General features: G+C 41.3%; 1 protein-coding gene across 1 annotated transcript; it reads right to left on the reverse strand.

Annotated features, from left to right (window-relative positions):
- Nucleotides 1-4,836: 4,836 nt before the first annotated feature.
- DLL4 (delta like canonical Notch ligand 4) lies at nt 4,837-20,964 on the reverse strand. Its single transcript, XM_026710011.2, has 11 exons — nt 20,386-20,964; nt 20,010-20,273; nt 19,561-19,618; nt 17,719-17,988; nt 15,730-15,790; nt 15,455-15,585; nt 11,730-11,899; nt 10,546-10,765; nt 8,987-9,707; nt 7,348-7,456; nt 4,837-6,681 (listed from the first exon to the last, which is right to left on the reverse strand). Exons 1-11 carry the CDS (start codon nt 20,437-20,439, stop codon nt 6,676-6,678), a joined length of 2,064 nt encoding a protein of 687 aa, XP_026565796.1. The 5' UTR covers nt 20,440-20,964; the 3' UTR covers nt 4,837-6,675.
- Between the last annotated feature and the right edge of the window lie 3,159 nt (nt 20,965-24,123).

The following is a 24,123-nucleotide window of genomic DNA, read 5'->3' on the forward strand; positions in this document are numbered from 1 at the left end:
CTACCTAGCCAAGAACAAAAATAAAAAAAATACAGATCAGGAAGAAATGAAGCAATGAGCCCTATTGCAAAGCAAGTCAGTTTGGAGTAAACTAAAAGATATATAGACTTCATCATGAAAAAAGAGCCAGAAAATAGAATTTTTACCATTCTTCTTTACAAATGGTTTTGGCTTAATAAACTAAGTACTCTTTGGGAAACAGCAACATGTTTTGAGGGAAATATACTGCCCTTCACCTGATTTTCTGAAGAAACTACAAAAATTGCAGCTGGGGGAAAAATGTGTGTGACAACGACAAGGCATCTTGAAGTCTTGAATTACCTGAGAAGTACCTTCATGAGTTCTAATATAACATTCTAACAGATAATTAGAGTTGGAAGGGACCTTGTAGGTCATCTAGTCCAACCCCCTGCCCAAGCAGGAGACCCTACACCATTTCTGACAAATGGCAGTCCAATCTCTTCTTGAAAGTCTCAAGTGATGGCGCTCCCACAACTTCGGAGGGCAAGCTGTTCCATTGGTTGATTGTTCTCACTGTCAGAAAGTTTCTCCTTATTTCCAGGTTAAATCTCTCCTTGTTCAGTTTCTATCCATTATTCCTTGTCTGGCCTACAGGTGTCTTAGAAAATAGCTTGACCCCTTCCTCTCTATGGCAGCCCCTCAAATATTGGAAGACCGCTATCATGTCTCCCCTGGTCCTTCTCTTTACTAGACTAGCCAAGCCCAGTTCCTGCAACCGTTCGTTGTATGTTTTAGCCTCCAGTCCCCTAATCATCCTGATTGCTCTTCTCTGTACTTTTTCTAGAGTCTCAACATCTTTTTTATAATGTGGTGACCAAAACTGGATGCAGTACTCTAGGTGTGGTCTTACTAAGGCTTTATAGAGTGGTATTAGTACTTTCCTTGATCTTGATTGTTTCCCTCTGTTAATACAACTTAGGACTGCATTAGCTTTTTTGGCTGCTGCTGCACACTGCTGGCTCATATTTAGCTGGTTTTCCACTAAGACTCCAAGATCCCTCTCACAGTTACTGCTATTGAGCCTGGTTTCACCCAGTCTATATGTGTACTTTTGGTTTTTCTTGCCTAAGTGTAGGACTTTACTTTTCTCTACATTGAATTTCATTTTGTTAGATATGGCCCAGTGTTCAAGTCTGTCAAGATCCATCTGGATCTTGAGCCTATCTTCTTGGATGTTAGCTATTTCTACCAGCTTAGTATCATTTGCAAATTAGAAGGGGAACTTACCAAATTTGCAAATGATACTTTCTGCAAGTTTCTCACTCAAAATATAAGCTGTGTAGAAATAATATTTTAAATAGTATTTTTAATTGATCATTGGTCTGCTTCTTAAAACAAGATATATGGCAGATATCTTGTTTTAAGAAGCAGACCGATGTTTAATTAAAAATACTATTTCAAATATTATTTCTACACAGCTCATATTTTGAGTGAGAAACTTACAGAAACTTGTATTATTGACATCAATTATTTTGAAGATTTTAATGGTCTAGTCAGAAAGTCCAAAATATATTTTATCATACAGTATGAGTTATCTCACAGGAAGTATATAAGTTTCATAATTAAGGGGTTTATTCATGAGTTCAGATATAATGGGGTCGATGTGTACGCTATTCAGCCTGTATCTGAATCTTTTCTTATACAGTTTTTTAAAAAATATTTTCTGTATATGATTCATCATTTCTAAAATTTTGTGACTATATATCACTCATTTGAATACTGGTACTATAATAATTCAGAAATTACCTTTTTCACCCTTAAAGGACTACTATAAAATCCCCCAAACAGTGTGTCATTTAAGGTTTTGCTTCCTTGGCACTTGGGAGCAGAGACTGAATATATTTCCGAATCAAATTTGTACATCCAAATTCCAATTCTCATATGATCCTCTTGGAAACCAATGCTATCTGGAGCTTGTTTAATTATTTATTTCCCCTTTTAAATAGTGTACTACAATATTATGAAAACTGGGGATGGTTCACAAATGTAATAAAACAACATTCAAATCCCTGAATATAACAATTTAAAAATAAAGATTAAATTTTGGAATACAGCGGGTTGAAATTGCTAATGAAAAGGATGGGGTATCCAGTTTCTGAAAGACGGCTGGAAAAGCCAAGTTGTAATGGTTTCTCAACTTTCTCTGAGGAATGATAAGCGTAAATGCATCTGGGCCTCAGGGGAATTGTTTAATCATGAGGGCCAGGAGTGCCTCATGGAAGCTCTGCTTTGCAGGATCCACTGTCTTACCTCCAAGGCCAAAGTACCAGCTACATCTCCTCTCAAATTGATAGAATAAGCCAGTGAGAATCTGCTTGGAGGAAATGAGACACTCTGAGCCCAGATTTAACTAAACTTGAATTTTTTACTGTATATAGTTCTTAATGTGTATGTATGCTTTTCAATTTTTTTGGGAGAACCATGCATGAAAGCATGTTTAAGAATATAACTACCCACAAATAATTTTTGCAGGCTTTGGCGCATGTAGATTTCAGAGTTCGTGTTTCCTATCATTCTTTCTCCTGAAACTCCAAAGCCATGTTTAAATCCCACTATTGTCTTTTTGAAGCTGTGGGAAGATTTCTCCGACTCTTTTCCTGTTTGTCTTGTTTTTTTTGTTTGAAGAACAACTCTGCATTTATGTGCTTGTACATGTGTATAATCCATGAGTTCAATTAAGAGAAGCATCTGTTGAGTTTATTTCTCATTGCCAAGAAAAAGCTGCAAATCAGGGGCATCTGCTCTGCTTTTTGTCAATGGTTTTTCATAATTTGTTCTACAAGACAAATGTTTAGGGACAGGAGGGTTCTATTTATTTCTGAGTTCCATCTTGATGATTGTTTGCCTCAAATGGTTGTCAAGGAGACTGATTAGGATTTTCAAATGATTTTCTTAAGAAAAGAATTAAACAGGAAAGCACACATGCGTAATGTTTTAAAAGGTAAACAAAATTGCATATAATTAAAACAAGAGCAAGCTAAACAGGTCCTTTGCAATTTTGTTATTACAGCTGCCATTAAGAAGACAAACCAAGAAAAATTGCATTATTGCCTTAAAAATAGAGTTTATAAATTAGTTACACTAATTCCATGGGCTTAAATTTATATATTCCTGATAACTGGGCAGCAGTTCAAGCTGCCCAGTTATCTTTCTTCACTTCCATAATTTTAAAACTGAATGTTTTAACAAGCTTAGCAAATCTAAGTCACATTTATAGACTGACATTTGAACTTTTTAACTTGACAGAACTTTGCCATGGCAAACAGGTCAACATTTTCTGCTGTCAAAATAAATGCCCCAATATTGTAGCATGCCTGGATACAATAGAGCAAACCTAGCAATGGCAACACCAAAACCTCTAATCTCTTTTATTATGTCTGCTGGCAAACAGGAGTCTGGTGACTCTTTTTAAAAACCAATCTGATGCCATGAACTGTTGTAGATGTTGTCCTTATTGCTGTCAGAGACAAGTATGGCTATTTTCTGGAATTGTAATTTCTGCCAATATGCTATTTGTGTTGGTGGAAACAGCAGTCTGGAAACACTCTCAGATAAACAGCAACCAGATGTACAGAATCAATGCAGAAAACAATGTAAAAATAATTATGTTTCTTATTCTTTCTACACAAATTCTACACGTCGTTCTACACATATAGACTGGGTGAAACCAGGCTCAATAGCAGTAACTGTGAGAGGGATCTTGGAGTCTTTAGTGGACAACCAGCTAAATATAAGCCAGCAGTGTGCAGCCGCCGCCAAAAAAACTAATACAATCCTAAATTGTATTAACAGAGGGATACAGTCAAGATCAAGGGAAGTACTAATACCACTCTATAAAGCCTTAGTAAGACCACACCTAGAGTACTGCATCCAGTTTTGGTCACCACATTATAAAAAAGATGTTGAGACTCTAGAAAAAGTACAGAGAAGAGCAACCAGGATGATTAGGGGGCTGGAGGCTAAAATATACAACGAACGGTTGCAGGAACTGGGCTTGGCTAGTCTAGTAAAGAGAAGGACCAGGGGAGACATGATAGAGGTCTTTCAATATTTGAGGGGCTGCCATAGAGAGGAAGGGGGTCAAGCTATTTTCTAAAGCTCCTGTAGGCCAGACAAGGAATAATGGATGGAAACTGAACAAGGAGAGATTTAACCTGGAAATAAGGAGAAACTTTCTGACAGTGAGAACAATCAACCAATGGAACAGCTTGCCCTCCGAAGTTGTGGGAGCGCCATCACTTGAGACTTTCAAAAAGAGATTGGACTGCCATTTGTCAGAAATGGTGTAGGATCTCCCGCTTGGGTGGGGGGTTGGACTAGATGACCTACAAGGTCCCTTCCAACTCTGATTATCTGTTATCTGTTATTATCTTATACAAATGACTCCATTACTTGCTCCTCCACATTAATTCTATTTCAGAACAGATGTTAACACAAGTACACCATGATTTCCAGTTACAGTGGAGAAAAGCAAGGGAATCACTTAAAGAAGTTGCATTTGTTAATAGAATATAAATTTGAGGTGTGTTTTTATTAACAACTTGGAGAACTTTCCCGTTACTATTTCTATCAAAAACTATATATGGGAAGATTTTACTCATCTTGTAAGATCTTATTTTTTAAAATCTATTATGGTTACAGGTTAAATTTGATATCAAATGGAACGTTCTGTAACTCAAATCACACATTGAGTGCATTTACTGAAATACTAATATTAGCAATAATAAATTTATATTATCATGCAAGCTTTGGTATCTGTAAACACTGCAAGATCATGAATCTAAATTGTAACACAAGAAACCACACTAAAAGTTTGCAGTAGCAAGAAGGTATCTTCATTATTTGAAAAAAAAATAAAATTCAAACTTTGTCATCACATAAAAACATGACATATGTAATAAACATATTTACACTTCTGTTTCTGATTATAAATATACATTATATACAAAATAATGTTACAAAATGTAGAAAGTTCAGTGCTTCTGATTTTTACTTTAAATTATTGAAATGCTAGGCTTCAAAATAAACTACAGACAGACACTAATATAAACCATATTATTGATTTCTGAAGCTCCTCTTCACAATGGTCTTGTGTGGTCAGACCAAAATGTCAGTAGTGAACATGCCAAGCAAGAATTTGATTGCACAGTTCAAGGCTGGAGATGGATTAATCCAGCCTGGGATTTTCAAGGTCAGGAACATTGCTCTTCCATCACAAAAAACACGATCCCAACTTCCTTGAATGAAAATTTGCTTCCTCTCTCTGCTTCCGCCATATTCTCTTTCCCACAGTACTTGTTTATCGCTATGAACAGCACTTCCTATCTGAAATGTCTATTATTATTGCTGTAAATGTACAAGAGAGTCTATATCAATTCTGAATTTCCAGTTCAGAACTGCTCCTTTGGATTCAAAAACTTAAGGATATTCCTTTCTTTGTAGCAAACTGAAGAAACAGAGCAAACTAAGGGCTTTAAAGTTCCCCCTTGCCACGTAATGGATTTCACCACCACCATCACCAAAGTCCCCTTTGTAGCTTAGTCTTTGTTAGGTGTTTAGAAAAAAAAAATCAACTTAATCAGTGTGGGAGTTTCTGCAGCAAGTAATAGAAAGGCAGGATCATAAACGCTTGCCTGGTACAATCTTCCAGATTATCTACAGTCGAAAGGTGGCACCAGATGGAGATCTCCAAGAGAAAAATCCTCTCCTTATACATGTAACACAGAAAAACACACTTCTGTTTATGGTGACTAGTAGTGCAAAGGTCATGAAAACAGCTGATTGATTTTAAACGCACTTATAAGGCTTTCAGGGAGCTCTGGGCTTCAGTTTCCTCTTATGAAAGAGAAAAGTCATCATTCTCTCTCGGGTCAGATTATGTCTGGGGAAACCGCTGTGATTCACAAAAAGAACAAATCCCAGTTACTGCTCAGTTCACCAAACCAGTATCCAAGGAGGCAAAATGCCAATTCAGTAGCCTTGTTCCTTAAGTTGTCTGTGAGTAATAAATGGGGAGGGGGGGAAAGAAGGGGTTAAATACAGGCACAACAAGAGTGGCTGAAAGCCACTCCTGGACAATACTGCTTGGGTGCTGGAGGGGGAAAGGCTGGTGAGTCTTGATTTGGGCTCTCTAGATTCTCAGATACGCATTTAGGCACTTCCAAATCCAGAAAAAAAATTGTGACATTTATTCTGTATCCTTTTTCTGCATAGAAAAATATGTTTCTTCATTCTTCTCACAGTGATGTTGATTAACTCTGTGATAATGTCAAGGGCCTTTATGCTGACAGGCACCTTTCAAGACTTAAGTTCTGGAAAGTCATACAACTGTCCATGAGCAACTGGCATGTCCTTTCAAAGTTTACTACGAGACATCTTCGTCTCTCCCCTGCTAGTAGTCAGTTACATTCCTCCTATTAGACTTCAAAATAAGGAAACAGGGGGCAAAAAGGTATATTGCATCTTTTAAATTCACAGTCTGTCCAGTTCACCCACTTTCATCCACTCTTCCTCCTGAGAGCAGCAAATTGCATATAATAAAAAAAACAACAACCACCAAGTCCAATCCAATTTTGAATTGTAAACAATGTAGTAAAACGTCCACTTCGTGGCATCTCTAGAACTCTAGAACTGAGGTGAAAACAGCCTTCACTTTTATACCTGCCACAAACATAGGTGAGAGAGAAACAGATTTCAATTAATCCAATATAAAAGTAAAATTAAATATAATAGATATAATACAATCATTAACCTAAATAGTTTGAATGTACTATTTTAATAACAGAGGGAGGATCTTTATGATCTGTAAGTTCAATTTCACCTGTGTAACTCTTTAAGTCCAATCTTATATAGTCAATGCTTTAATTTGTTGAATTCTGGTGTCCTTATTACCTATGCTCTGATTTAGAACCTTAGATTCAGAGAAGGTGTTGTGTAACAGAGTTATTTCTGATCGCACAAGGTTTCCTGGTTTCCCCTAATTTCCTCTTTCTGCTTTGACCTTCTTGGGTCACATCCCTTGCAATTCTGAAGATCCCCCCAATTACCATCCTCAACTTTTCATGGGTTACAGGATCCCACGCAGGAGCATGGAAAAAATTATTCCATGATCACAGAATTTGAATTTAATACTTTGTTGAATAATTTATTGGGGTGATAGCAATATTTTAAATTTTCTATTTTTGTAACCTTCTATGTAATTTGTCACATGTATATGCCTGTCTACATTAAAAACACCAAGTTGCATTGCTCACTTTTCGTTCTGAATGTCACATTTCTGAACATTATTCAGAGCAAAGATCACATTTCTGTAGGCAATGTACGTACCTCTGTAGCTATAATACATTCATTCCTCTCTTCTGTTATTACAAAAACAGACTGGTACATTGAATCCCTTGGAGAGCATATTGCTGATATTCTACATTCTGGCTTTTCACTGTTGAAAAATAAAATACATGTTGAAAATTCAGAACCAATGTCAAAGCTTTATATTGCAAGATGTGAAAAAAGGATATTTTAGGAAAGTTGTGGTTGAAAGAAAAAAAGGCACTGGCATGAGAGACAGCAGATAATAAGAGCAACCAGTTCCCAGGCACTTATGGTTTCTATCAGTACCCCTTGTTATATTTGACAAATCAACAGCTGTGAACTTAGACACACTTAAGACTAAAACTTGTTTCTCTTTTCAAAACACAAGATCAATAAGAATAAGGAGTAGCTGTACTCATCATTAAATGTCCTTGAGTTTACCTTTCATACACAAAAAAGTGACTGCAAAGGACTAATTAAAAAGAAAACACTTATTTTTTTTAAAATAAAAAGACTGTCTAAACATGTGATATACTGTAGCCCAGCTCAAATTACAGGAATTTCTTGAAGGAGTAACATTGTAGAATGTAGACTTTGGGAACTTTTGTAATATGGAAAACTCCTATTTAAACCTACACATAATCAAAATGATGAGATTAGCACAATAGTAAGAAAAACTAGAGACAGCAGTTCAGATTATTACTCTGGAAAATAGATTAACCTCCCTTCAGTGTTAAAAAGAGGATAGAATTTCACCAAATTTGGTTTACAGATAGTCCTTGACTTATGGAAATTGGCTTAATGACTGTTTGAAGTTATAATAGACTTCAGAAACCTACTTACACCCCACCCTCAAAGTTACAATTGTTGTGCATAACCCTGTGATCACTTTACTCACATTTTGGGCACTTGGCACTTAGGTCACATTTATGACCAATTTTAAGATCTTACAGTCATGTGACTTTGATTTGCAACATTTTTTGCCATTTTTCAGCAGAAAACAGCAAAAAATACCCAGTGGATATACAGGATTTGCTTAATGACCACATGATTCGCTTAATGATCAAATGATTTTCTGAAGGATCACAGTGACTCACTTTATGATCATAAAAACAATCATAAAATCAAGTCCATCCACTTTTCTGCAAGGAAGGACAGGGAAGGGAGAGGTTTTTGTGAAATGAATACATCATCCCTTGTTTTATTCTAGTTCTGCTATGATCCAGGGAAGTAGTGAGTTTCTATTCACAGCAGTATCGTTTCCAAACTAAGATGGGCTATAGTATAGTAATGCCATTATGTTAGCTTAAACAGAGATGGGATGAGGACATAGAGAAAGAAATACCAATAAAATGGTATTTAAAAACCAGTATATTGGATTCAAGCTTACACAGAATATTTTCTCATGTCGGGATTATTTCTTGTTCTAATTAGAAAAATAAAGTATTTTCAAAACACGGCCAATTAGTTTTCTTGTAATAATGAAGAATTAGTATACTAATTAGCATACAAAAATTAAAAATATCAAAGGCAGATATTTTCATCAATATTTTCAGACTCATTTGCTCCTTTCTGAGACTCTTACACTAAAACACAACTCTTATTCTTCATAGTTAACATTGCAAATAAATTCATCTTCTAAAGGAAATTTTCATACCTGCATAGCCAGAAAGGTGATTTCTCTCCTATACACTTCTCACTTTTAAGGTATTTATCTTCCTGAGGTCCTCTATTTGTCAGTTCTTTCACTAGGTTATAATCCAATGTATGGTTTTTAAGTTTGTAGTTTGATTTCTCCAGTACGCAATCAATTTCAAGGTCTTTATTTTTATTGGTGTTTTTAAGTTGAGAAGCTGGAATGAGATTTTCCTTCTGGAAGTCAGACACGTTGTTCATAGTTTCTGAATTTTGCTCTGGGTGTCTCTGCATCTGTCGGATAACAATGGCTATCATGCAGCACAGGATGAGGAGAGCTACTAACCCAACTCCCATGGATATAGCCACCCAGGGAATTGGCTTAGGAAGTGGTGGAAGGTTGCTTGGAAAGGGATTCATTGCAAATTCACAGTGGATACCAAAGAAGCCAGAGGGACAGTGGCAAGCAAAGCTTTTAGTATAAAGCCCAATGTAGCATGTCCCCCCGTTTTGGCATGGTCCAGAAGAACAATCATCTCTAGTTCTAATTTCACAATTTTTGCCAGTGAAGCCTGGCAAGCAAGTACATTTGTAATCGTGGGTAGCATCAAGATCTTGACATGATCCTCCATGGGAACAGGGATTTCTTGAACATCTGCTGATGTATATCTCACACGTCTGACCAGAGAAGCCTGGACGGCAGCGACATACATGCTGTTGGCCCATTACAAAACACTGCCCACCTACAGAAGGGAAAAAGCCTTTTTAGTGCTCACAAAGCATTGCAATGATTACAATAGTGCAGAGTAGGAATGTCCAGCTACAAATTAACACCAAGCTAGAATACTCAACTTTGGAAATAACTATTTAAAACAAACCAGAATCCCCTTCCTGTTTCATCTTAAACTTCTCTCCTCTTTGCATTTTTAAACAAAATCTTCAAAAAATGAGTACACATATAATTTGGTCCTACAGATTTGCTTCTATGATGTTTCTGTGTGTCCTGTGTATATTGTCTTGGTTTCACTAATCTGTTACTGAACCTGCTTCCTATCCTACACAATTAAAATGAACAAAGGCTCTCATGAGATGTAACTGTATTGCCTAAGGACTTTTTGGAGAGTTAAACTCAGTTTAGGGGAAAATAGGATAAGTGGCAGATCTATGATAGAATACAAAGTTGAGGGATATTTTATTCTAAACATCTTTCCTTGAAGTTCTTCAGTGAGGGTAGAATTAGAAGTGAACATCCTGTTTCATTTAAAGACATGTTTATTTTAAAAAAAACCACTTGTCCAAATTTAACAAAACTGTACATATGTTTTATTTGTTCCTTGACATGGCTACTATAGCCTAATAAATGAGAATTTTATATAGGTACAAAGTTACAAACTACTCCTTTACCCCTGTTAATTAAAAATATCTAAAAACATCCATGGAAGGTAAGGATTAGTATTTTGTCAACTTAGAAAATTCATAAGGAATGAAAATAAAACTGGTGTGCTATAAAGTAAATTAGAAGCAAACTAAGGTTTCTTTCATGACCATCCTCAAAAATTAAGTCCTCTTCTTATGGCTTACCATTAGCACAGGGATTGTTGCTGCACCTGTCTACTTTTTTCTCACAATTGGATCCAGTAAATCCCATGGGGCAAAGGCATGCATAGCTAGTTCCTTTTTCTTTTTCCAGGCATGTTCCACCATTAAAACACGGAGACTCAAGACAAGTCAAGGTAGTATGCTCACAGTTAATGCCATCATATCCTGGGAGACATGTACATTTGTATTCGTTTCCTAAATCCTATAGGAGTAAGCAAACAATATATATACATTTTAGTTCTATGAAACAGCAGTTGTTTTCAGACTACAGCTATTTTTGCATGGGCACATATAACAGTTTAAAATAATTAATATACAAAAAACTGTCTAACAATGATATACTTATGGAGATCCAGAAACCAGTTATTAATGACTCCAATGATTCACACTTAAAAGTAATCCTATGAAAAATAATTCATTGTATTTTATTTATATTAAGATTTGATTGTGATTTGATGACGGGTACATTATATTGTGTGCATTATATTGTTTGCTATGAATGTAAAGGTAAAAATTCTAAGGTTCTGTTAATCAGAAAAATGGATACCTTAATGTTACATGACAGTACTTAACACTAAATTCCTATCAATGTGAACTGCAGGAAAGAAATGTTTTTATGCTCAGTTTATCCTTGACAATTGCTATAAATTATATATTTAGCTAATATTAAATATTTGAAATGAATACTGCTGTAAGAATAGTAAATTGGGTACTCAGAATAACCTCTATTGTCCTTTCAAATACAAATTATTGGTGATAACATTCTTCAGGTGTTGGGGTGTCACTATTCCCTCTATTAATTCTACGCTGCACAACAGAATCACAGTATATGCAGGAACTGTTGATTTAAAAAAAAATCTGCAGGTTTTCAAACTAGTGAAATAAAATTGGACTAAAATATGACTGACATAAAAATAAAACATGTAGACTGAAGGAGGTGCACACAAAGACAGAGTTATTATTATATATGGTAGTAGCACCTTCCTGAGTGCGAGGAAAATAGTTGTAATAGGAGCTGTGGTTTGTGTGTACAGTATATTGTTGTCAATATATATTAACATAACTTCATGTGTGCAATCCTGCTATCCTTGAAAAAGGAACTGGATAAAATAATAACACCATTTTTACTTTTATAAATTAACTATTAGCATATAATTTGTCCTTACTTTGCAACTACCCCCATTTTTGCAGGGGCTGCTATCACATTCACTAATATTCCTTTCGCAGTCCTTGCCAGTGAATCCCTCTTTGCAAGAGCAAGTGTAGCTTCCTTGACCAGTGTTCATGCAAGTGGCTCCATTTTTGCAAGGTCTGTGATGGGTACAATAATTCAGATCTGACAAGAAACAAAGCACAGTAGAAAACTATCAGTCAATGAGACAGAGAAGACACTGCAAAGAAGAAACATGAAAAGCACAGTAAGACATAATGAGTTGGGCCAAAATATATTTGCCTGATAGTTTGTTGTTTAGCTGTATATGCCTTCACTACTGTTTACTGGGACTACAGAAAATGACTAAAATAAACTTGTCCAAGGTTATTACTTCAGTTATTCTTCACCTTGTCAATAAGGGAAATGTGAACATTTTCCAAGTATAGATAAGTAAATAAATTAAATAATTAAACAAAAGACAAATGAACAAATAAAGCAAGCAGGCACGCACGCATAAGGAACAGCTTAGTTTTGAAGTCTTCATTTTTGCCCTAGATCAAATCCCAATATATAACAAGACAAGGAAATAGAGAGACAAACAGCAGTTAGTGCAATTAGCATATCCAAGGTGAGATGGCATCTGGATGGTGCCTTTAATAATGAAAACAGACAAGAAGCATTCCATCTGCTGGAGCAAATCTTAACAATAGAAGAGGACAGTCAAAGCCAACATAAATGTCTGTGTAGCTCCAAGGACAATTTAATTCTGAAAACTAACCTAAACTGGAAAAAATATATAAACATTAGAGTTACACCAGGAGCTATTCTTTACTTCTGTATATCTTGACTGATTTGCAATAATGAAATTTAAGGATGGTATTAAAAAAATATCATCGTTAGTATTTTTTTTCTTAGTATTGTCTGATTGGTTGCTTATTTTTTTAAATAATGTAAGACACTTAAGTCATATAACAAAGCTATGAATGCATCAGTCACTTTTCACATAAGCTTGATGTTGATTAGGACCAAGAAGAAATTAATGGACTAAGATGATCCCCTTGGTTTCCATGCCTGAAAGAGAGTTAGAACCTGGGTCTCCCTACTTCTACTCCAGCACTACCACCACACTGGCTCTCAAATGCCAACAATATCTGACTCATAAAAATCACCCTATGAGGTCATATATACTTCAACAGAACAAACTTTCCTTGATAATGTTTCCGGGTATATTTCAGAGTAGTTCAAAAAGATTGGACAAGGACCAAGCCTTGTCTTTAGGACAAGCTAGCTACAAATGCTGTTTGATCACGTGTTGCTCACCCTTGCAAATCATACTATAAATTGCTCTCAAACAAATATTTAGTACAAATAATAGCTTGATCAATTCACTTTATTTTCTCTCAAATTCAGAGTTCAGACAACATACTACATCTTCTAAATTATCTGTTCCAGGTGATCATGCAAGCACAACCCTTTTCAGTCTTTCAAAATATCCAAGAAAATTAGGGTTATATGAACCTTGTTTGCTATAGATATAATAGTCCGATACAAGGAATAATAAGCAGCATTATTGTACCAGTCAACCTGATTCAAAGGGCAAACTGAATTAAAGAGGGTGACAGAGCATATCTGAGACCAGTACAGATTGATCATTGGGAGAAAAAAGTTTTGAAAGCCAAGGAACTGAAATTGTCCTTGTCAATATCAGAACAATTGGAAGCATGGGATCTGAAATTAAAGGAAGTCTATCAGAGAGGACTCAACCCAAATACTTAGAAGATGAAGTGGAATTCAATCGCAGCTGTGAGAAAGGGAAGAAATTTCTGGGATCTACAACAGTATTTTTCTGACCGAAAAATGTCTGCATCACCAAACTTGCTTTAGAATTGGTCAGAATGAGTATACTAACTTGAAGATTAGAGGCTTATCTGCACCATTATATTGTCCCATCATAATAGAAATGCCCTCCAATCATTTTTGGAGGTTGACATCATCCTCAACTCCTTCCAGTGTGTTTTCCTGTTCCATGTTAAAAAGTATTGTTCTCCATCTTTTGCAACTCAAAAGCAGTTTGTCTGCTGCACTTCACTTCCTTGTAGGCCAGTGGTTCTCAACCTGTGGGTCGTGACCCCTTTGGGGGTTGAACAACCCTTTCACAGGGGTCACCTAAGACCATCGGAAAACACATATTTTTGATGGTCTTAGGAACCGAGCCATAATTTTATGGTTGGGGGTCACAACATGAGGAACTGTATTAAAGGGTCGTGGCATTAGGAAGGTTGAGAACCACTGTTCTAGGCAAACCCTCACCCTTTGATTATTGCATGTAGTGACAGGAATATCCCCTTCACCTGGGTTTATGGTCACTGCCCTGTAGCTCCCTAACCTTGTATGAGACCCTTGTTAGCAATGGTAGTCCAATAGTAGTGGCTATAACCTTTGCCTGATATGCAGAGAACAATTGTTTTAAATTCTAATGTGTATACAATATACAACATATGAACTATCTATTTTTCTGTGGGACTATGTTAAACAATGCACCACTGGAGTGCACTTCTTTTGTTCCACCCAGTTCCCAAATGGCTCATTAATATTTAAGATGTCTTAGAATCCACTCAGCATCAGCATGGAATAGGAACACTTCAAGTGGGGAGCTTGTATATGCTTTAGAACCATGTTTCCCAGATCTGGCAAATTTAAGATGTGTGGACTTCAACTCCCAGAATTACCCTTGCCAGCATGTTGGCTAGGAAATTCTAGGAGTGTTGAAGTCCACACATCTTAAAGTTGCCAGGGTTGGGAAACACCGCCTTAAAATACAGTTCAGCTTTGGAATAGACTTTGGTAGAAAATTGCAATTGCTAATTAACCCATGACTATGCCCATGGCATGAACATAATTTTTAAGAAATTATCCATGGTAGAAAAATAACTTGGATTGTAAATGGAAGCACATATCAATCATCTTGAAAAACGTATCATTTTTTTTTAGCTAAGGACAAGTCATATAATTGTGCCAAAAGTGTCATTTTAAAAAGAATCTTAATAGTTTATTAAAATATAAAGTTAAACTTGTTGTATAAAGTTATTTCCTCTTAGATAACATAGGTCCTTATGAGTCTGTTGCTTTTAATGAAGTTTTTGACAGAAATGTCCACAACTTAGTTATGCTCAAAAGTATATATTTAAATCAATATAAAAGTTTATATTAAGTATATAAACGTACTTAATCTGCTTATAGAATTAACTACTATTCTGAGTTCTCCTAATTTTGATATAAATTGTGGGCTACATTCATATCATATATTAAACTGCAAAAAAAATCCATCAAAATTAACACTAACCAAGATTAACATGTTGTATGAATGCAGCCATTCAATCTTTTACTCACTTGACTAAGGCAGTTATATAAATACATCTCAGATAGAATTTTTGTTGTGGGAGACGGCTGAATGCTCAACATCTCTATTTTAAAGAAATGGGATTATATACAGCTTTGGTCAACGGTTCAAATAGTGGAACTTTCCCTTTCTTGCCTCCCTGCAGGCAGCAGCAACCCTACATATGCTTCATAGGACTCCCACTTCCAGGACATAGCTGGGAGCCAAGGAAAACCAGGCTCCCATCCCATCCATTCTCTTACTTAGATCCCATCCAAAATATTTTTAGAAGGCATATTGTTAATAGAGAAAATGAAAGAAGGAACACTTGTCATCACTTTTATCCACTATCCACTAACCTTGATCACAGAACAGGCCACCCCAGCCTTCTTCACATAAGCATTTTCCTGGTTTTGTACACGTACCATGACGACAGCCCACATGAGGAACGCATTCGTCACAATAGTGGCCTCGCCAACCACTACGACAACTGGAAAGAAATGGAGAAGTTTTAAAATACCTGCAACAACATTTAGTCCCAAGACAGACAAAGTGTTATGCATGCTGACAAGCGGAAGGGGGAAAAAACCCTGGGATTTATACTTGAATTTTGGCTCTCAAGTTTAATACTTACATGCATTCTCCTGGATTTCTGCAAAATCCACTTTTTTCTGAACACCCAGCTAAACATATGGCTAGAAAAAAAAAAGATTCAAAACTTCTTTCAAGGATGACTTTAATGCATTTGAAAATATACTTAATCTGTGTTCTGTTCTTTTCCCTGTGAACTCAGTAGAATTTGTCCTCCCTCCACTTTTCATTTTTATAACAACTCTGACAAGTCAATAGCTGAGTAAGGGTATGATTTGTAGTTTTATCCTGGGGGAAAAAACAGGGGAGGGCTTTAGTGCAAAATTTTAGTTTTGCACTAAAATTGAAGTCCCAAAGGTGGTTCTCAAAAGGCAGCTGGATTTTTTTTTTGTTTCTTTTCCTCGAAAACAGTTCACTTTTCATCCAAGAAACTTGTGGAATATTACTGTGCTGTGCTCAGAATTATGTCTGTCACCACAGAGCTCCCAAAGAGTTTTGTTCTACATAAAACTGCGTACTTACATGCAAATTGTAAATCCTACACTGCATTTGATTTTTCTGTAAAGATATCTTCAAAAAACACAGCACCTGTATTGCTAGTAAATACAGATTTCCTTCAGCCCTGAGAAAGTACTGTTTTCACAACAAACACAGACTTGATTTCCTCAACCCAGCTAAGTAGAACTTGGCTGTAAACTGTACAATTTCAGCAACAGCACTACAGCCACTAGCTTTGGAAGACTGGTGAGAACAGGACTGCCCACTTAGACTTTAGCTCTAAATCTAAATGTTTTTAGCAATCAAAGCGAAAAAGCCCAAAGTACAACTGTCTTCTTGGTTAGGAATATTTAAGAAACAGCCTACATATCTTTCTGTAGCAAAATATCAACAGTGTTAACTTCAATGCAATAGAACATCCTACATGGCTGAATCCAAATCCTCCTTATCCCCAATGAAACTCCTTCAAGCTCCTCAAAGGTGTTTTTTCAAAAAGTAACTAGACTGTCTTTTTGTTGAGGAGGAAGAAAATGTTTCGCTTATCATCCAAGAAGCTTCATCAATTGTGATGTGGGGGATAGCAATAGCACTTAGCTTTATATGGACTTAGCACTTAGACCATACAGGACTTACAACAATTCATTTAGTGACTGCTCAAAGTTACAATGGCCATGAAAAATGGGACTTATCACAATTTTTCAGTTACAGCCTTTGCAACATTCCCATGATCACGTGATCAAAATTCAGACGCTATTTACAACCATTGCTGTGTCCCAACAGGCATGTGATCAACTTTTGTGACCTTCTGACAAGCAAAATCAATGGGGAAGCCAGATTCACTTAACAACCATGTTACTAAGTTAGTAATTGCAGTGATTCACTTAACAACCGTGGCAAGAAAGGCCGTAAAATGGAGGCAAAATTCACTGAACCAATGTCCCACGTAACAGCAGAAATTCTGAGCTCAGTTGTGGTTGTAAGTTGAGGACTACCTGTAGACTTATATGGACTTAGCACTTAGGCAATAGCTGGAAGGATAGGTACTGTCCTTCCAGTACTGATGGAGCTTCTTGGATGAGAAGCCAAACATTTCCTTTAAACAGATTAAATAGATTAACAGAGTGGGAAGGGACTTTGTAGGTCATCTAGTCCCCCCCACCCCCAAAAAAGCAGGAGACCCTACACCATTTCTGACAGATAGCTTCTTCTTCCTCAAGGAAACAAGAAACCCAGTCCAGTTGCCTTTTGAAAAAGCACCTTTGAGACAGCTATGGACCTGGATGGCTGAGAATCTCCACAGCCATCCTTCCAACCCCCACAACGGTCAGAGTGAAGGTCCCTCCCGCGCGCGCTTCCCTGGCGACCGACAGCAGGCGGGCCCGCACTTTCTTCCTCCCGCTCCCGCCCTCTCTGCACGCGCCGACGGCAGCGTTGTAGCCACGCGCAAGCACCAGGGGGAGCTCTTTCTCCTCGCCTGGCGCTTCCCGCCGGCTACTCGTCCGCGAACTGGGGGGGGGGAGAGAAAGTTACTCACCCTCCGTACAGTAGTTTCCAGTCCAGCCCGCCATGCAGACGAAGCTGCCGTCAGGTTGGCAAACGTAGTGTCCGAAGTGGTCGTCCCGACTCCTGCAGATACGAGAGCAGTTGTCCCCGTAGTAGTGCTCGTTGCAGATCACTCGGTAGGAGTAGCTGAGCTTGGCGCGCTGGTTGCTCTGCTCGTCTTGGGACCAGTCCTCGCCCACCGCCAGCGAGCGCTGGATCGCCATTTGGCTGATGAGCCATTTCCGAGCTGGGATCTCGGAGCCTGCGAAGGATACATTTGTCATCTAGAGGCAACCAGAGTGCGCTCCCCCTTCCAGGAGACGCCGCTTTCCCCCAATTTTCCACTTTTACTTGTACACTTGCTCCAAACTCCTCGGCATTTCTCCCACATTGATCCCTAGGAGGACATCCGACCAGGAGTGTCTTTACCAACTGCATCACTGGCAGCAGTACAAGAGGAAATTACCCTTACATTCTCCACGCTGAGATTTGCTTCTCTCTCTTAACTTCTCCCTCTCGAAGTTAAGTTATAGCAGCTCTTCCAGTAACAAGTGGCAATTCCCCTCAGAATTCCCTCATAGGGTACCCAACGGGGCTCCGGAGCTGCTTTACTAATATAGTAGAGCTACTCTGCCATTAAACAGAGTGCATGCTTCAAGACCTGGGAAGGCACCAAGCAGTGTTGAAATCTAGCTTGTCCTGCATCCTTCCAATAGAAGACAGTGAACCCTTATTAGCAATGCCAATGCCAACCCATGCTGGCTACAGTTCCTTTTGTCCTTTCCCTTGATGAATAACATATGGTGGGGCAGCCTTAGTCATATTACATTACCCTGCTAACACATTGTTTTAATTTATTAGAACTATTTGCCAATTATAGTTCGCCTTGTATGCCTTCTCCAGGGTCATCTGTAACACTCCCCTAGTGTCCAGATTTTATGCAACATGCTCCATCATTTGATGCCTTCGGGTTTGCTTTTTTGAAAAAAAGTTTTCCAAATGGGATGTCTAATATAATTTAAAATGAAGAGTCTGAAATCCTGGTAATCCAGTCCTTGTGATTTCCAAATAAAAAGAATCAACCAGCTTATCCATGGCAGTTGTGGGAAAATGCTACTATTGTGATTAAATTCCAAGAGTGGGGAAACTCCTTATAGTTCAAGCAACAATAGTCTGTAAAACGTTTCTTGTTCACAACAGAAATATATAAAATTCATGAAATATGTAGGACTCAGCTACTTGATTGCAGTTATTTTAGAGAAAGGAATAAAGAGTCCCTATTTTTTTAAAAAAAAATAAAGCCAGTATTTTAAATTGCGTTTAGTATCCACTTTTCTCAGAGAGACGCTTTCAAAATAAGAGCTGTGCTGCTGTTGAAATATCCTTTTCCTTTATGTCAGAAAAACATCCCAAAGCCATTATTCCTTTTCCAAAGGGCGGAATTTGAAAAAGGTGTAAAATACAGGAAAAGGCAGTCAGGACTTCTTGGCAGCCTTGTCGTTTTCTCACCAAAGAGCTCCTTTCTTTCCCACGCCAAAAATAAACGGGAGGAAACACAATTGTGTGGAGATTAAGTCGAGGACAAAAATCAAAGCAAAACCGATCAAGATGTAGGGAACACAGCTCTGGCTTGCAAACTAAAACAAGCACCAAAACGATATCCTAAAATTCTATCTGCGCTCAGATGTATTTATTTAGCTTTTAGTGACAGCTGTTTTGGAACAATACCCCCCCCAAAATTTAACTATTTTCTGGGAGTTATTTTCAATGTACAATAAAGTAAGGTAGCACACGGCTTCCCCCTAGCGACCGCTGAGAGACATAAGGTATTCACCTGTTGGATAATAACCTTCAGGGGCATGCCAGGCTTCAATAATCAGCGAGAAAGTTCCCTGTTGGACGAAAAGAAGCAGTGAGAGAAAGCGGCGAATGGAGGGGATCGGAAAGGGGCTGTGTAGGGCTTGGGGAACCCAACTATTTGCAATTTCTCTAACGGCAGGTCATCTTTCTCTCGCTATCCCTCCACAGCCCCGGGATGCGCGCTGCGAATGCCATTCCCGTTTTGACATTTTCGCTCGACCCACGCATTTCCAAATGCCTTTGCACCACGCGGCGGCAGTTTTTTGGCAGGACGCGGAGCGAAGGAGAAGGAAAGAACCGCAGCGACTCGCCTTTGCCTCTCGGCCAGCCGGGCAGCGCCCTCCCCTTTAGCTGCTTCCTCCCCTTCCTCCTCCTCCTCCCCCCCTCCCCCCCGTTCCAGGTCTCTTGGAGGTGAGCTCTCACCGGCCAGGTAAAGTTAAACGGCAACTTGATGGGAGTGCCGAAGCCCTCCGTCTCTTTGATGGCGAAAGAGTTGGTTCCCAGCACCGGGGTGGTGAGGGTCCCGAAAGTACAGGCGCCCGGGGAGATAACCGCCTGGAAGTGCTTCAAGCAAACGCGAAAGAAGGTCCTGCAGCCGGCCCCGCACGACTCTCCGCTGGCCAGGAAGCCCTGCCCGTTGACGAACTCGCGCAACTCCAGCTGGAAGACGCCGGAGCCGCAGACCCGCTGCACAAAGAGGAGAGACACACAAAAGAGCCCGGTCAGAGCTTGCCTCTCCCCCCCCCCTCCCACGCCGGCCGAGCCTTCGCGCCTCCCCCTGCCCCGGCTGGGCCATTACCTGCAGCGGGAGCGCCAGAGCCAGCGCAAAGCCCAAGAGACGCAAGGCGGCCATCCTCCTCGGGTGCTCGCGGGAACTGACGGCGTCCACCTTCTTCTTCTTCTGCTGCTGCTGCTGCGCTGGCGTCCTCGCCTTGTTATTCCTCGGGGCTTGCAAAGATGCGTCTCTGGCCTCGGCCCCAAAGTCGTCGCCCGCAGGTCGCCCCGTGCAGCGGCTTCTCCCTTCCCGAACACGCCCCAAACTTCGGCGCGGGAGGAGGGCAGGCGGTGGGTATAAATCCAGCTCTTGAAGCCAGCCGCGGAGGAAAAGATTCGCCGACGGCCGCCTTTCGATAACACTCCAGAGGCGGGCAAGAGGGAGAGGCGGTGGGGTCCCCGGGGCCGCGGCGTGCTGGTACCGGTAGCTCCTCTTTCCCCGACCTCGCCGCGCTCGCTCAGCAAGTAGGCGACTCGCTTCCTTTCAGCTGCATATATAGCTGTGCAAGCTCATTATGTAAACTGCCAGTCAGACGCCGGAGATCCCTCCCACTTTTCATCTTTCTGGAATTGGAGTCAAATGTGTGGCCTTCAGCCCGCAGATCCAGAATGGCTGGGGGTGGCCGGGGGACTCATGTCCGTCCCCCTCCCCCCCCTCCCCAGTTCTCACCCCGAGGAATCCAGCTGATCGTTCGCCAGCCCAGCCTTCGTGGGCTTGCTCCTTCTTGAGGCTGGCTACTTGAGGGAGGGAGGGAGGGAGGGAAGACCAGCCAAGGGCAGAGGTATGTGTGTGTGTGTGGGGGGGAAGCAGGGGTCAGTGTGGTCTTGCCTATTCCCGTTCCGTTTCCCCGGAAAGTGGATCCATTTGGAACTATAGTGAGGTTCCCCCAGACAGGTGCGTCTCTACCTGTAGGTGCAGCGCCCGCGCCCACACACCCCTGCTAGGAGGAACGAAGCGGGTCGACGGTTCTGCGAGGAAGACTCCCCACCTGCCCTTGCACGCATTGGCCGAACCTCCTGCGGGGCTTCCTACTCTTAGCAGCTCGAAGCTGCTGGGCTCGAAAGGAGCTCTAACCACTGCGCGTTCTCCTCTCCGGATGGAAATGGGCAAGCGAAGCGAGGCTTGTCCCGCAAGCGCTTGGCAGCCCTTCGGAAGCGTTTGCGGGAGGAGCGGGCGGGGGGTGGGGAATTCACTGCCACTTTCCAAAGCCACCTTCTCCGGCGTGCGGGAAGCTCATTGCTCCCAGAGCGCGACAATTGGAAAGAAAAAGAGCAGGTGAAATCCGATGGCTTGGCTTCCTGGGGAGGGAAGAAGCCACGGATGGGCGCCCGCCCTAGGAGGAGGCAGCAGCAGCAGCAGCAGAGCATCCCCGCCGACGCCGCTCTCCTCGGTGAAAACAACAGGATGAAGGCTGAGCCCGGAGCCCTCCCTCTGGCTCGTGCGAAACCGACCTGGGAGGCTCAGCCCGTCTCCTGGCTGCAGGCTGCCAGCAAAGCCCCTCGGTCTGCCTGCAATGTGTGCTTATTGTTGAGTCGCGTGTCCCTCATTAAAGCCAAGCACAGAGGAGGCCTTTCATGTGGCTTTTATTTCAGCTTGTTGTTAAATAGGGAAGGGGGGGGGAGGAAACAGAGAAGATAAACCTTCAGCTGTATGATAATGAGGTTTTGTCACCTTTCTCCCAGCCCTCCGTTCAGGAAGGTCCACCGGGCCCTTCCTAGTTCAAAATAAGTGAAACAACCCGTTGGCGCGTTCTTTCTTTAGCTGGTATAGCTGGTTGGCAAACAACCTTGAAAGAAATACCCTTTTCCATTTCCAGTCGAGCAGAGAGGAGGTTGGACGCCTGCCTTCAAGCCGGGAGTCCTAAGAAGGGAGCCCGGCGACTTTGATGCGGAATGATCGCACCGCAACCCGTCGGGAGAAGAACCGAGGGCAAAATACTGGAGATGGTGGACACCCGGGAAGGGCAAAATTTGGGCAAGCCGGATGGCTGCTGGTAGGAGGAGGAATCGCTCCCCTGAAACGTTGTCAACTTTCGGCCGGCTCTTAGGCGAGTCTGAAGGGTTTTTAAAAAAATTTTTTTTAAAAGCCTCGTCTATGAACTTGCTGAACGGCTGCCAAAATGAGTCGCGAGATGGGCGGCATATACATGGAATAAACAAACGTAAAAAGCATTTGTCATCCATCGCAGGCAGGGCCACACTTTGCAAGGATTTGGCCCCTCGCGGTGATTTTCTGTAAGGCAAGGATTCCCCCCCCTCCCCCTGTCCACTGAGTAGGTGGCCTCCTTTCTCTTTAAACGCTTGGGGCAACCACTTTATCTAACACTTCCCCCCCCCCCCCTCCTCCTCTGTTCCTTCCAATTCTCTTTTGAGAACTCCTGGCCAGGCGACCTTGCCTTTGGGACAGAAGAGCAAAGGCGTGGGTGGGGCTCGGGGGAAGTGAGGGGGCGGGGGAGGGGGAAGATGCGAAAAATGCGGCACACGCACTTGATCTGATCGCGGTTTTTAACACACACACACACACACACACACACACACACAGAGGGGTGGGGGCTGCCTAGAAAGCCCTTGCCAAGGTCCTGAGAGGAAAACCAGCGCCGTTGACAATACCGGAACCTTCTTCTGGAGGAGAAGTAGCTGGAATCGAGTAAAGGCTTGTGGAAATAGGGGGATCATCCGGCGTAAGGCAGGCAGAGAACCGCTGTTGCCTTGCTAGCCTCCCTCCCTCTCTTCCCTTCCTCCTCCTCCTCCTCAACTGTCAAAACTGACGCGAAGAGCTCCGGCACTAAATAAAACGAGAAGCCAGATAGCATCAGTGCTGATAAATGGTGATGAGTTTCTAGCCTAGGGGAACAGAAGGGCGGTGGGGGCTCTTTAATTCATGATTGAAAAGGCTAGCTAGGCACGGTGGGCTCTGACAGATGTTAGTATGTGCGTGTTTTTGATTTTTTGACTTGTCTCGGAGGTTTCTTTGGCTAACCGGAGCCACCCCGCCCGGCCACTTTGGCCCAGGCGCCATCTGGCACAAGCTGGGCGGCATGTAGGAGCAGGGCATCGCTCGGGCGGCTGCAGATCCACAGGCAGCATCTACCATATGGACTCGCTCTATTCTCTCGGGCTAATGTAGGTTACAGCCAGAGAGCTGCTCCCTTTCGCGCGCCCGACCCGGCCAAACCTCCTCCCACCCTGCAACCAGGCTCCGCGGAGAGGGCTCCTTTTCACCTGTCGCTTGCACGCTTCCCGCGCGCCCTCGATCCCCCGCCCCCCCCCCCGAAATAAATAAATATACTATGGCGTGGGCAGCGCCCGACTCCGCCCTCCTGAAACCAAGCCCTCCTTTCCCGTTCGCTCCGGGGATCGCAGTGGCTTTTTCTCTCCGGGGTGGGGGTGGGGGGGCTTTCCGCTTACTTTTCCTCCCTTCCCAGCTCCCCCACCCCCACCCCCGGCTGCCCCAGAATGACTGGCGGGGCACAGCACGCGCATCCCTCCTCTTCCTGGTGGTAAGCAAGCAGATGTGAAATCTTGAAAGTCGCGGGCATATACATACTGTTGGGATTGTAGCTATTAAAGCAGCCGCAGTAAAATAATAAACAAGAAGCAGAATGGACCATCTGTTTTGTGTTTGCCAAGGCAAAAAAAAAAAAAAAAGACAGAAAGAGACAGAAAATGCAAGGCGGGGCAGCTGCCGGATCTGAAAAGTTTGCAGGACTCTTCTCTTCGCATTTCTGTCTCTTTACCTGGGTGTTTTGTTATCAACCATTTG

Source organism: Pseudonaja textilis, chromosome 1 (assembly GCF_049901715.1).
Source record: "Pseudonaja textilis isolate UNSWEBS1 chromosome 1, rPseTex1.2, whole genome shotgun sequence".
Classification (NCBI taxonomy): domain Eukaryota; kingdom Metazoa; phylum Chordata; class Lepidosauria; order Squamata; family Elapidae; genus Pseudonaja; species Pseudonaja textilis.

Coding starts and splice junctions, on each gene's coding strand:
- DLL4 (XM_026710011.2), bottom strand. CDS start 20,439: ATGGCCGCCTTGCGTCTCTTGGGCTTTGCGCTGGCTCTGGCGCTCCCG. Junction 20,274..20,385: donor CTCTGGCGCTCCCGCTGCAG/GTAATGGCCCAG, acceptor CTCTTTGTGCAG/CGGGTCTGCGGCTCCGGCGT. Junction 19,619..20,009: donor CGTTTAACTTTACCTGGCCG/GTGAGAGCTCAC, acceptor TTCGTCCAACAG/GGAACTTTCTCGCTGATTAT.